We start from the raw sequence: 13,361 nt of genomic DNA, 5'->3' as shown, positions 1-13,361 counted from the left end.
CTTTTGAGTGTGTTCTTCCTACACAATTATTCTAGATTGTTTCTAGAAAGAGGAGAAGAGAGGGGAGGAGAGGGGAGGGGAGGGGAGGGGAGGGGAGGGGAGGAGAGGAGAGGAGAGGAGAGGAGAGGAGAGGAGAGGAGAGGAGAGGAGAGGAAGTGCTGGATAGCCTTGGTCCTCTGGAAGTGAGAGATTTGAACCTCAGAGATGGTGAGGTGAAGGCAACATTGAGGCCTTGCGAAACACAGCTTCTGTAGCAGCTGCTGTGGGAAGTGTGGCAGGAAACTGATTTAAGAAGCCACACTCCTGCCTGGCTGCCACGCAGGAGCTGGGGAGCAGGACCTGTGCACATCCTGGTGTTCAGGACGCACTTCCCTTTCTGTTTCCAATGCAGAGGACTTCACAGTGCGACTGTGGCCCAGGAGGCTGCTGACACGGCCACAGGAGGGAGGAGACTTTCCCTGCGGTGCTGAGCTCCGGGGACATGAGGGCCCAGTGTGTTGCTGTAGCTTCAGCCCTGATGGAGGCATTTTGGCTACTGCGGGCAGGGATCGGGTGAGCTGCAGAAGGATGGAGCCCTGGGTACTGTCTACCTGCATGCCTCACATTTTTCTTTTCTTTAAAATTTCCTGCTTGAAACCAGATGTGGTGGCACTGACCGTAACCTCAGTACTTAGGAGATGAAGGCAGGAGGATCAGAAATTCATTGATCACTAGCAAGGGCCCGCTTAGGACAATAAGACTCTGTCAAAAGCCAAAAGACCACGGTATCTGAAGTGGCTTCGACATTGCTGTGGTCTGGGTCCTTATCCCTGTCCTTCCCTGCCCAGAATCTTCTGTGCTGGGACGTGAAGACGGCCCAAGCCCCTTTTCTGATTCGCTCCTTCTCTTCCTGTCACCGTGACTGGGTCACTGGCTGTGCGTGGACCAAAGACAAAGTGCTGGTGAGTGAGGGGAGGGGTGAGGCAGAGCCCAGCAGACAACCTGGAGGGAAACCTCTCCGGTTCACGCTCTCGGTAGCGTCTTCTGGGTACACAGTATTTGCTGGTTTGACACGAGCTCAGTCTTACTGATTACCGTGATGGCTCTTTACAGTGCTCTGTAAAGTGGTCACTACTTTACATAAGAAAATCGACCCCGGAAAAGCATTTCTAAGGTCGTATCAGTAATAAAGCTGAGCCAATAAGCATTCTTTTCTGTCTTAGTCCTTTACGCTGCTGTGTGCATGCGTGTCCATATGTGCGTGGGCCATGGCGCACAGGCGCACAGGGAGGTCAGTGCTCTTTTCACACATGCGTTCTAGGACCTGAGCTTCGGTTTCTCAGGCCTGGTGGCAAGCACCTTTACCTGCTGAGCTGTTCCGCCATCCCTGAGCTGGTAAACATCCTGATAAAAACACCCCTTTGCCTTTGGTGTTGGCCTTTTGCCCACCAGGCAGGAGCTCTACCATCTAGCCACATCCCTCTAGCCCACACCTTTTTTATTTTAAGATTCAAATCTTTAAACTTTTGTTTTTAATATGTATGGGTGTGGGTTTGTGCATGTGAGTGCCATGCCTGTGGAGGCCAGAAGAGGACGATGGATCCCCGGAATCCAGAGTCCCGGGTCATCGTGAGCTACCTGATGTGGGTGCTGAGGAACGAATTTCTGCCTTCTAGAACAAAGAAATTTTGCAATTGGAGTCATCTCCAGCCCCAAAGCCCATGTTCCCAACAAGAACACAGTAACATCTCTCTAGCTCTGGAATGTCTGAGGGTGAAAGATTGATTTAGAGATCTCAGAGTATCTTCTTAGGGTTTGTAAAATATGTTTTCCCTATGTAGAATGCTTATGTTGTTTTGTTTTTAAATATATAATTTATTTTATGTTCTTTGTTACTTTGCTTGCATGTATGACTGCATGAGGGTGTCAGAAGCCCTGGAACTGGACTTATAGACAGGCGTGAGCTGCCATGTGGGTGCTGGGACTTGAACCAGGCTCTCTGGAAGAGCAGACCATGCTATTAACCCCTGAGCCATCTCTTTAGCCCTTCTTACGTTGTTTCTTTAAAATGAAGAGAGAGAGAGATAAGAACGGACCCACGCATGGTGCTGCACTCCCTTAATCCTGGCGTGGTGAGTTCCAGGCCAGCCGGAGCTGCCTAGTGAGGCCCCATCTGGAAGGCACACAGCAGAACGCTAGGCGAAGGCTAATGATCTTGCTTCCTTCACTTTTGATTGCAGGTCTCCTGCTCTAGTGATGGCTCTGTGGGACTCTGGAATCCCGAGTCAGGACAGCAGCTTGGTCAGTTCCTGGGTCACCAGAGTGCCGTGAGCTCTGTGGTTGCTGTGGTAAGCAGTGGACTTCACCAGCATGCTCTGGGAAGGGTAGGAGAATCCGGGAGACTGGACACGTTAGGTGTCTACTCTCAAAGGCGAATGGTAAAGCTGTGATACTTAAGATTGTGTTACAGTGCTGAGTCAGATGTGATGGGTGCCACAGAAAATTGTGAATTTCTGGCAGGACTGCATTACTGTGCCCCTCAGCGCCATAGTTCTGAGTCCCTCATCCTGTTTGCCTTCCCCTCTCTGGAGGGAGGTAGCGTCTTGGCCAGGTGTTTTACAGGTTCTTGGTGTCTGAATCAGGAATTAAAAGCACATGGGCTCAGTAGCTAAGAGCACTTCCTAAATATCCGAGTTCAATTCTCAACACCTGTGAGCTGCCTGTATCTCCAGCTCCATGGAAATCTGAAGCCTCTACTCTCCCTAGGCACCTCTACTTTTTTTTTTTTTTTTTTTTTTTTTTTTTTTTTTTTTTTTTTTGGTTTTTCGAGACAGGGTTTCTCTATGGCTTTTGGAGCCTGTCCTGGAACTACTCTGTAGACCAGGCTGGTCTCGAACTCACAGAGATCCGCCTGCCTCTGCCTCCTGAGTGCTGGGATTAAAGGCGTGCGCCACCATCGCCCGGCTCCGGCACCTCTACTCTTACGCACATGCCTGTACATGCACATACACACACACACGCACATACACACACACATGAACACATGCACACACACACGAATACACTCACACACATGAACACATGCATATACATGAACACACTCATGCCCACTCACACTTGCACGTGTGTGCGCGTGCGCACACACACATACTTATTTTTTTTTTAATTTTAAAGCAACACAGATTGTGAGGGCAGAGAGGTAATGTTATTCAAATCAAAACAATAGCCCATCAACAAGGACAGAAGGCCATATAAGTGGAAGAATACCCAAAGGCCCAGGTTGAGGTCTGAAGGAAGGAGTTTGGTTACTAGGGGTTACTAGGGCATAGGGTATCGTTTGCAGGGTTTTCTATTTCTGTTCATAGACTTGTATTAAATAAGCCTTTTGCTCTCTGCACAGGTCTTCTACCACAGTGCATCTACTTTTAATTATGTGTATATCAAATAGGGACACAATTGGCTTTATTGCACATGTATCCAAAACCAGTTCAGGCCAGATCATAGCCCCTACCCTCATACCAAAGGGAAGAGAGGATATGATTGGATGGAAGTCTGTCTAGTTTGATACATGTTAGGGTAAAGAGAAATTTATTCCATTGTTCAAAGTAGGAGTGTGTGCAGAACTGTGCAGGTGGGGACTTAGGTTGCTGGCGGGTGGTTGGGTGGGTTGTTTGTAGAGGGGGTATAGGTTATTGGCGGGTTGTTAGGTGTGTTGTTTGTAGAGGGGGTATAGGTTGTTGGCGGATTGTTAGTTGTGTTGTTTGTAGAGGGGGTATAGGTTGCTGATGGGTTGTTGGGTGTGTTGTTTGTAGAGGGGGTGTAGTTACTGGCAGGTTGTTAGGTGTGTTGTTTGTAGAGGGGGCCTGCATGGCACATGCAGGTTAGGGTCCCAGGCTGCCAGATGAATTAGTGTGAGACGGTGGTGTTCATACTCCAGACGAGGGCAGTCCGAGACTGCTAAACTCTTCCCTCTGCTTGCCTTCCTGTTTCCCACCTCCCGCATACCATGACTGTCCTCTGACACCGTGATCCTGGACAGGAGGAACATATAGCATCTGTGAGCCGGGATGGGACCTTGAAGGTGTGGGACCATCGGGGCGTGGAGCTGACCAGCATCCCTGCTCACTTGGGACCCATCAGCCAATGTGCAGCTGTCCTGGAGCCCCGCCCAGGTATTGATCCCTCAGCCCTTCCCCTTCCCTGCTGCTACCATTTTTGTTTTGTTTCCTTCTCTTCTTTTTCAGTACTAGAGATTAAACCCATGCCTGGCACTCGCTACCCTGGCACTCATTTCAAACCTTTACCTCTGGGCCTGGTCTTTTCCTCCTGAGTTGGTTTCTCTGTCTTTTCAGCTGGACAGCCTGGATCAGAGCTTCTGGTGTTGACGGTTGGACTGGATGGGGCCACAAAGTTATGGCATCCTCTCTTGGTGAGTTCTTTGTAAGAACTGTGGTAGGGAAGAGATCGAGGAGGCATGCAGGGCAACCTCTGCAACCCTCTTTCTCCTAGATGTGCCAAATCCGCACCCTCCAGGGACAGAGTGGTCCAGTCACGGCAGCTGCTGCTTCTGAGGCCTCAGGCCTCCTGCTGACGTCAGATAATAGCTCTGTCCAGCTCTGGCAGATTCCTGAGGAAGCAGGTAAGTGAGGGGCCAAGAAGTTAGCGTAAAAGAAGCCTGGAACAGCCGGGCGGTGGTGGCGCACGCCTTTAATCCCAGCACTTGGGAGGCAGAGGCAGGCGGATCTCTGAGAGTTCGAGACCAGCCTGGTCTACAAGAGCTAGTTCCAGGACAGGCTCCAAAACCACAGAGAAACCCTGTCTCGAAAAACCAAAAAAAAAAAAAAAAAAAAAGAAGCCTGGAACAAAGATGCCAAGGGTAGCCTGATACCTCTTTATCCCTTCCAGCAACCCAGATATTTCTTCCCTTTCTTCTGAGACCAGGTCTCACTTTGTAGTCTTGGCTAGCCTGGAACTTTAAACCAGGCTGGCCTTAGACTCTCAGAGATCTGCCTGCCTCTGTATCCCCAGTAACGGGGTTAAAGGCGTGACTGCTATTCCTAGGTCAGTAGCAGAGCTCTTTTTTATTATTTTTTTGAAAAAAAACAAAACAAAACAATATTTTTTCATTTTACATACCGATCCCAGTTCCCACTCACTCCCCTCCTCCCATTTCCACTCCCATTTCCTACCCTCCCCCACCCCCCAGCTACTCCTCAGAGAGGGTAAGGCACACTGCTTTGGGGAAGGTTCAAGGCCCTCCCTCCTATATCTAGGCTGAGCAAGGTATCCATCCAAAGAGAATGGGTTCCCAAAAAGCCAGTACAAGAATAGGGCTAAATCCTGGTGCCACTGCCAGTGGCCCCACAGTCTGCCCAGCCATACAACCGTCACCCACATTCAGAGGGTCTAGTTTGGTCCTATGCTGTTTCCTTCCTGTCCAGCTGGAGTTGGTGAGCTCCCAGTAGCTCAGGTAAACTTTCAGTGGGTGAACCCTTCATGGTCTTGACCTCCTTGTTCATATTCTCACTCCTCCCACTCTTCAACTGGACTTTGGGAACTCAGTCCCGTGCTCCCATGCAGGTCTCTGCCTCTGCTTCCATCAGTTGCTGGATGAAGGTTCTATGGTGATTTTTAAGATATTCATCATTCTGACTACAGGGCAAGGCCGGTTCGGGCACCCTCTCCTCTGTTGTTTAGGGTCTTAGCTGGAGTATCCCTTCCTTTCTTCACCAGATGATACGTACAAACCTAGGAGTTCTGTGGCCATTGCGGCTGTGGCGTGGGCACCAGACGGTTCTCTGGCAGTGTCTGGAGATGAAGCAGGGGAGCTGACACTGTGGCAGGAAGGCAAAGCTGTGGCTACCGCACAGGTGCCTGAGTCTGGGTGGATTCTGTACATTTTAAATTCTGTGTGTTTAATGGAACTTCTGTGGCCTAGAATTTTGCTTGCATGCCTTGGAGGGGAAAGGTTTATGTTTGTTCCTCAAAGGTGTTGAACTGAACTTGCTTCCTACACAGGCTCCAGGCCGTATCAGTCATGTGATCTGGTACTCGGCACATTCGTTCTTTGTTCTCAGTGCTAATGAAAAAGTCAGCGAGTGGCAAGTGGACCCGATGGGAGGCTCAGCGCTGAGGAATGGCAGGTGAAGCAAGCAGCCGTGCTGGGAATGCTGCTGTCCGTGTGCCGGGGGTTTTGCTATGATCTCTCTGTGCATCGGGGGAGGCTGCTAGGACGTCAGCTGCCCCTGACTTTATCAGTGGTTTTCAGGTTACATCTACTGATCTTGGGCGTCTGTGTGACAAGGAATTGGGTGTGTGGGGCAGCTAAGTCATTTTGCTTTCTGCTACTTTGTGAGTAATACCCTGTGAAATGGAGGAGTCTGAGGTAGGTTATCTAAAGTCGTGCCTCCCTCTGTGTGTTTATGTCTTTGTAGCCTTCACCTGAGGGGGTTGGCTCTCCCTCCAGCCACATGTGGGTTCTGGGAATCAAGCTGAGGTCATCAGGCTTGTTGGCAAGTGTCTTCACCACTGAGCCCGCTCACAGCAGCCTCTGGTCTTGTCATTGTCAGACAGAGTTCTCTATGTAGTAACCCTAGAGGTCCTGAATTCATTCTGTAAGCCAGGCTGGCCTCAGACTCACAAAGATCCACCTGCCTCTTCCTCTCAAGTGCTGGGATTAATTAAGGTGTGCGCCACCACCGCCCAGCTAAATGAGTAATTCCGAAATGCCTACCTGATGTCAAGTTCTGAACCAGAGAGTGTGGTACACATGAATTGTTTTTATTTATTATTTTGTTTTTTGTTGTTGTTGTTTTGTTTTGTTTTTTGAGACAGGGTTTCTTTGTGTTGCTTTGGAACCCGTCCTAGCTCTGTAGACCAGGCTGGGTCTACAGCCTGGGTCTTGAATTCACAGAGATCCGTATCCCTCGACCTCCTGAGTGCTGGGATTAAAGGCGTGTGCCACCACTGGCTGGCATTTATTACTTTTTTTTGTTTTGTTTTGTTTTGTTTTGAGGCAGAGTGTTGTTATATTGCTCAGGCTAGTGGTTCAGAGTCCTTCCTGCTGAGCTTCTGAAAGGCTAGAATTAGAGGTGGCACCAAATCCAGCTGAATTTTTAAAAAGTCTCCAGTAGCTGATATGTCTGCAAAATTTGAGAAATGTTAGCAAAAAGATTGTCTTTTAAGATTAGACATAAAAAGATGAAGAATTTGCTGGGCTCGTAAAGGAAGGGAATGGCGTTCCAGAAAAGCCAACAGTGTTAACATGACCCAGAAGAGTAAATTGTGTTAACAAAATTTACACGTGGGAGTTCACAGAGTATTCTGCTTTTTTTTATTAGTGTGTGTGTATGTGTGGTGTGATGGTGTGTGTGTGTATGGTGTGATGGTGTGTGTGTGTATGTATGTGTGATGATGATGATGATGTGTGTGTGGTGTGATGGTGTGTGTGTGTATGTATGTGTGATGATGATGATGATGTGTGTGTGGTGTGATGGTGTGTGTATGTGTGTATGTATGTATGTATGTGTGATGAATATGATGATGATGTGTGTGTGTGATGTGATGGTGTGTGTGTATGTATGTATGTGTGATGATGATGATGTGTGTGTGGTGTGATGGTGTGTGTGTATATGTATGTGTGATGATGATGATGATGTGTGTGTGTACGTATGTGTGATGTTTGTATGGTGTGATGGTGTGTTTGTGTGTGTGTACGTATGTGTGATGATGATGATGTGTGTGTATGTATGTATGTGTGATGATGATGATGATGTGTGTGTGTGTGGTGTGATGGTGTGTGCGTGTGTGTGTATGTATGATGATGATGTGTGTGTGTGTGGTGTGATGGTGTGTGTGTGTGTATGTATGTGTGATGATGATGATGGTGTGTGTGTGTATGTATGTGTGATGATGATGTGTGTGTGTGTGTGGTGTGATGGTGTGTGTGTGTACGTATGTGTGATGTTTGTGTGGTGTGATGGTGTGTGTGTACGTATGTGTGATGATGATGTGTGTGTGTGTATGTATGTATGTATGTGTGATGATGATGATGATGTGTGTGTAGTGTGATGGTGTGTGTGTGTATGTATGTGTGATGATGATGATGATGTGTGTGTGTGTGGTGTGATGGTGTGTGTGTATGTATGTGTGATGACGATGATGGTGTGTGTGTGTGTATGTATGTGTGATGATGATGATGTGTGTGTGTGTGTGTGGTGTGATGGTGTGTGTGTGTATGTATGTGTGATGATGATGATGATGATGATGTGTGTGTGTGGTGTGATGGTGTGTGTGTGTATGTATGTGTGATGGTGATGATGATGTGTGTGTGTGATGGGATGTGCTTGGTCAAGGCACTCATGTGGAGGTCAGAGGACAATTCTTAGAGTCAGTTCTTTTCTACATGTTGTGACTACCTGCTGAGCCATCTTTCTCGCTCTTCTTGGAGTGAAGGGCCAGAATTCTGAGTCTAGCCAAGATCGCAGGTTCCTAGAGGGGATGGGGAAGATGGTGGCCAAGAAGAAGTTAGATGATGGTGGCACACTCCTTTAATTCCAGCACTCAGGAGCAGAGGCAGGTAGATCTCTTAAAGTTCAAGGCCAACTTGTGGTCTACATAGAGAGTTTCAGGCAGGTTAGTACATTTAGAGACCTGCCCAGGGCTATGAACTTTGATGGATCAAGTCTTTGTTTTAGTTTTTGGCTGAGTTATAAATGTACTTTCATCATGGAGTTGGTTGTGCTGAGGCTTGGAGGGCTACTAAGGTCTGGGGCCCTGTTACAGAAGGAGATAACCACAGAGCTAACTGAGGAAGCAAAAGCCAGCAGTGGCAGAGAATCATCCTTTGAGCAGGTACAGGAGGTGATGGTGATGTTGGGAATATGGCTCAGTGACTGGATCCTGCCAGAGGTCCCGGCCTCATCCCCGCTACAGCAAAAGCAAATGAGTAGGCACACAGATGGCTGGGAACGGTCAGGCATGTGTTTTATACTTTGTTCATGAGAAGTGTGTGGGGAGGAGCTAAAGAAGTTTTCTTTCCTGTCTGTGTTTGTATTTTGAGCTACAGTCTTCACATGAAGCGAGTTCTGCAGGAGGGCTTGGGGGTCTTGACAGGCCTGGCGCTGGCCCCTGACGGCCAGTCTTTCATCTTAATGAAAGAGAATGTGGAATTACTACAGATGAAGCCTGGGTGTCCTCCGTCTTTGATCTGGTAAGATACAAAATGAAAACCTCTTGAGCTGAAAATAGGAAAGGCGGTTTAGTGGCTACCCCAGACCCAGTCAGGCTCAAGGTACAGCACCAGCATCTTAAAGAGTGGCGTCTTTCTCTTTCTTATAAACAGCAAGAAGTATGGAGTACATTCTTCAATTTTGTGCACCAGCCGGGAGCACGGCGTGTTCTACCTGCAGCAGGGGGATCCTGGATATCTTTCCTACTTGGTGAGTCCTGTTTGGATGTGTTACAATAGACATTTGTCCAAATTCTAGTCTCTAGAATCAGTGCATTTAAACACTGGAGCCCATCATGGGGGACAGAGGGGAGGGAAAGGCAGGTGACTGCAGTCCTCTGTCTTCCTTTCCCTGGAGCAACTCTAATTTAAATCACTGGATGCTGAGTTTCCATGTAAGATTTCATGAAAAAAAAAAGGTTGTAGAATTTTTAAAATCAGTGACCTAGGAGGGTTGTTGTTGTTGTTATTTTCCCTTTCCCTCCCTTTCCCTTCCTTTTTCCTTTTCCCTCCCCTCCCCTCCCCTTCCTTTCCCTTTTGAGATAGGGTCCCACCACATGGCCTGGAGCAACAGGCATCTGCTTGCTTCTGCCTCCTGAGTGCTGGGAGGTGTGTGCCACAGTGCCGGTTCTTTTTCGTCTTTTTAAAATTTTTGTTTTACATTGGTGTGTGTGTGTGTTCGTCCGTCCATCCGTCCGTCCGTCTGTCTGTGTGGGCACTTGTATGCCATAGTATGCATGTAGAACTCAGAAAACAACCAGGTGGGTTGATTCTCTTTCTACCATGTGGGTTCTAGAGATCTGACAACTCAGGTTGTCAGACTTGGTGGCAATTGCTCCTACCTGCTGAGCCATCTCTTTGACTTCCTAGTTTTCTTCTTCCTCTTCCTCTTCTTCCTTCCTTCCTTCCTTCCTTCCTTCCTTCCTTCCTTCCTTCCTTCCTTCCTTTTCTGTTTTTTGTTGTTGTTGTTGTTGTTATTTTTTGAGACAGGCTTTCACTGTGCAACCCTAGGCTATCTTGGGACTCACTCCATAGAGCAGGCTGGCCTGGAACTCAGAGATCCGCTTGCTTCTGGCTCCCTAGTGCTGAGATTAAAGATATGCACCACCATGCCCAGCCTGTCCCCTAGTTTTTTTCAACTGTGATTTCTTTTTTTTTTTGTAGTGGCTCTCAGCATTAGCATTTGAGGGCAAGGGCTGCATCGTGCCTCGGTCATGATGCAGTTACCTCGTAGGTTTTTACACTTAGCGATTTGGAATGTCAAAGCGAGATTTCATTCCCAAGATTCCTGAGGTCTCTTTTTTTCTGTAAAGTTTATGAAGTTCTAACCTGATACCTTCTAAGGTAACCTACAAAGGCTGTCTAGGAGGCAGTGATTCTGTCCCCAAACATGTACCTCAGTGAAAGAAGTGTACCTGGTCCCCAAATGCCAGGCAAGGCACATCTAGGTCAGCCTAATTCAACATAGCCAAGACAATGTAAGTGCCCGGACCAGAAAGAAGACAGGTAGCTTCAGTGTAGAACTGTGGCAGAAGTGTTGACAAATGGGAAATACAGACATGCCATTGTTCTGCCAAAGGAGGCTAGACACAAACATGTCCACAATTTGGCAATCTCACTCGAACAGGTGGAGAACATCCTGATGCTAAAATCTGCTGCCAGCTCTGGGGCTCTACCAGCTGGGGACAGGTGTGGTGGCAACGGCAAGATGATAGACATTTTCTGCATCTTCTCTTGGGGGGACAGATTCTTACACGCATCTATTTGACACCTGGGCTGGACTTAGGGATTTTTTTTTTAATGTCCTGAGCACTGTAGAGCAGAACATCGTGGCTTTGTTAGTGGAGTTGTGTCTTATGGACAGACTGAACGAAGTTCCCCAATCACCTACCTTTCACAGGAGCCGAAGGAGTCAGGGGAGTTTGAAAGGCTCTTCAATCTGAACTTAAAGAATCCTAATGGATCCCCAGTATCAATCACTCAGGCCAAACCTGAGTCTGGTTAGTAGGAGTGGGAAGACCAGAGGAGCTCTGGGGTGGCTCGGGGGGCAGTGGGTACTAAAGACTTGAGACCTGGTGTTCTAACTTCGCTCTCAAAACGGCAGAGTCATCATTTCTGTGTGCCACCTCTGATGGAATGCTCTGGAGCTTAGGGGAGTGCACCCCGGAAGGAGAATGGATTGCAGACAACATTTGGCAGACAAAAGCAGAAACACCTAAAACTCCAGGGACAAACTCTGAGTCAGACTCCCGCATGGAGCGCTGGCCAGAGCCCAGGCATTTGAAGGCACGCCAGGGTAAAAAGGTAAGCTGTGGGATGAGTCATGGATGTGGGGGGTAGGGGGTCCTAAACCTGTTGATGCAGCAGCCTTCGCTGCCTCCTTAATTGAAAGGAGAACTCAGGTTGCTCCCCTCCTTTCTAAGATTCACTTGGGCCCAGTCACAGCCCTCCACGTACTTCCTGGATTGCTGCTGACTGCTTCGAAGGATAGAGATGTTAAGTTGTGGGAGAGACCCAGTATGCAGCTGGTAAGTGTGTGTGTGTGTGTGTGTGTGTGTGTGTGTGTGTGTGCACGCAAGCTGGGAAAGGCTATTACAGGAAAACATTTGGCCTAAGGAGGGGCAAAAGATGAAAGTTGTTTTCTCCAAGCTCTTGCATTGGCCTGTTTCTAAGGGAGATCCCAGGCCTATAGCTTCACCTCTCCCATTTCTGCTCCCATTTTAGTTAGGTTTATTCCGATGTGATGGGCCAGTGAGCTGCCTGGAACCTTGCCTGGGGCCCAACTCTACCCTGCAGCTTGCCGTGGGTGACACACAAGGAAACTTGTATTTTCTATCTTGGGAACGAGAATGCAGTTCTCAGGACAAAGGTGACATCACTTGTACTGGATGATGCAAACCAGAGGACGACAGTGTCTACATTCTTGATGAGACTATAAGAATAAAGTGTTGGAAGATCTTAAGTACACCCTGATTGCGTCCTGTTGTGGATTTGCGTCAGCAGGGAGGGGTATGGATGTTCTCTAACTTAGCGTTCATTCTTCTTAGAACTGCAAGAACACAAACCACATCTCTGTGGGCAGGTTGGAGTCCTGTGCCCCCTTCTCATCGAGATCTTAAGTCCCACTCCCGCCAGGAGGTAGAACGAGAGCATTGTTGCACGGTACTTAGTTTGAATAGAATGGAGGAACCTTGTTTGGTCATGAAAGGAAGCAAGAAATAATGAGTTAAAGTCAATAGATTTGTGAGCATTTAGAAAACGGATAGACCCAGGGCAGTGCTGGGGTCCTTCCCAGAGCTAAACTGGCCAGAGAGAGATACCAAGGCCCTGAAGGCAGAATGAGTCTTTTGACTTTGTAGTTGACTTGCAAGCACTCATTAATAGACAAATTGACACTCTTAAAAGAAATCATGACCATTTCTCCCTCAAATTGAAGTTCACAGTGCTGAAGAGATGACTCCGTGGTCAAGGACACTGGCCATAGAGAGACCGGGGTTCAGTTCTCAGCGCTTACATGGTGGCTCACAAATGGCTGTAACTACAGTTCTGGGAATTCCATCGCCCTCTTCTGACCTCCATAGACAATGCATGTGGTGCAGACATACATGCAGTCAAAACACTCATACACATGAAATAGAAGCAGATCTTAAAGAGTTCTAAAAAAAAAAAAAAAAAAGCTGGTGGTGGTGCACACCTTTAATGCCAGCATTTGGGAGGCATGGATTCCATAAAGCTTACAGCATGTTAGCAAGTGGAATGACCACGCCCATGGCTTCTCAAGACTCTGACCTACCAAGTTCTGGCCTTGAACTCTCGGAGATCTGCCGGAGTCTCCTTTACCTCCTGAGTGCTGGGATTAATGGTGTGAGCTCTGTAAAAGTCACTGTGAAGCATAGTGGTCTATGACTGCCTTCTGTGCTTAGGCTGAGGAAGGAAGGTCCTCCTTTCCTACATAGTGAGTTCTCAGACAGCCGGGTACATAGAGTGAGATCCTGCCTCAAAAACACAAAATGAAGGGGCCAGTGAAATGGCTCAGCGGGTAAGAGCACCTGCTACCAACCTGAGTTTGATCTTCAGAGCCCACAACAGGAGGAGAAGCAACTCCCGCAAACTGTCCTGTGACCTCTGCGTGCACACCATAGAATGTCCGTGT

General features: G+C 48.0%; 1 protein-coding gene across 1 annotated transcript in view; it reads left to right on the top strand.

Annotated features, from left to right (window-relative positions):
* The window catches only part of Tep1 (telomerase associated protein 1), a 43,564-nt gene extending 31,407 nt beyond the window's left edge, over positions 1-12,157 (top strand). Inside the window, exons 42-55 of the mRNA XM_057786103.1 lie at positions 392-552; positions 828-941; positions 2,220-2,327; positions 4,019-4,151; positions 4,332-4,408; positions 4,489-4,618; positions 5,713-5,849; positions 5,998-6,122; positions 9,047-9,190; positions 9,323-9,419; positions 11,109-11,208; positions 11,313-11,512; positions 11,632-11,736; positions 11,933-12,157. Of these exons, the coding sequence (XP_057642086.1) occupies positions 392-552; positions 828-941; positions 2,220-2,327; positions 4,019-4,151; positions 4,332-4,408; positions 4,489-4,618; positions 5,713-5,849; positions 5,998-6,122; positions 9,047-9,190; positions 9,323-9,419; positions 11,109-11,208; positions 11,313-11,512; positions 11,632-11,736; positions 11,933-12,100 (1,799 nt within the window). The 3' untranslated portion in view covers positions 12,101-12,157. The remainder of the gene's footprint in view (positions 1-391; positions 553-827; positions 942-2,219; positions 2,328-4,018; positions 4,152-4,331; positions 4,409-4,488; positions 4,619-5,712; positions 5,850-5,997; positions 6,123-9,046; positions 9,191-9,322; positions 9,420-11,108; positions 11,209-11,312; positions 11,513-11,631; positions 11,737-11,932) is intronic.
* Positions 12,158-13,361: the final 1,204 nt, after the last annotated feature.

This window comes from Chionomys nivalis, chromosome 12, assembly GCF_950005125.1.
Source record: "Chionomys nivalis chromosome 12, mChiNiv1.1, whole genome shotgun sequence".
In the NCBI taxonomy this organism is placed as follows: Eukaryota; Metazoa; Chordata; class Mammalia; order Rodentia; family Cricetidae; genus Chionomys; species Chionomys nivalis.
The sequence above is the reverse complement of the archived record's forward strand: the minus strand, read 5'-3'. Positions and strand labels throughout refer to the sequence as shown.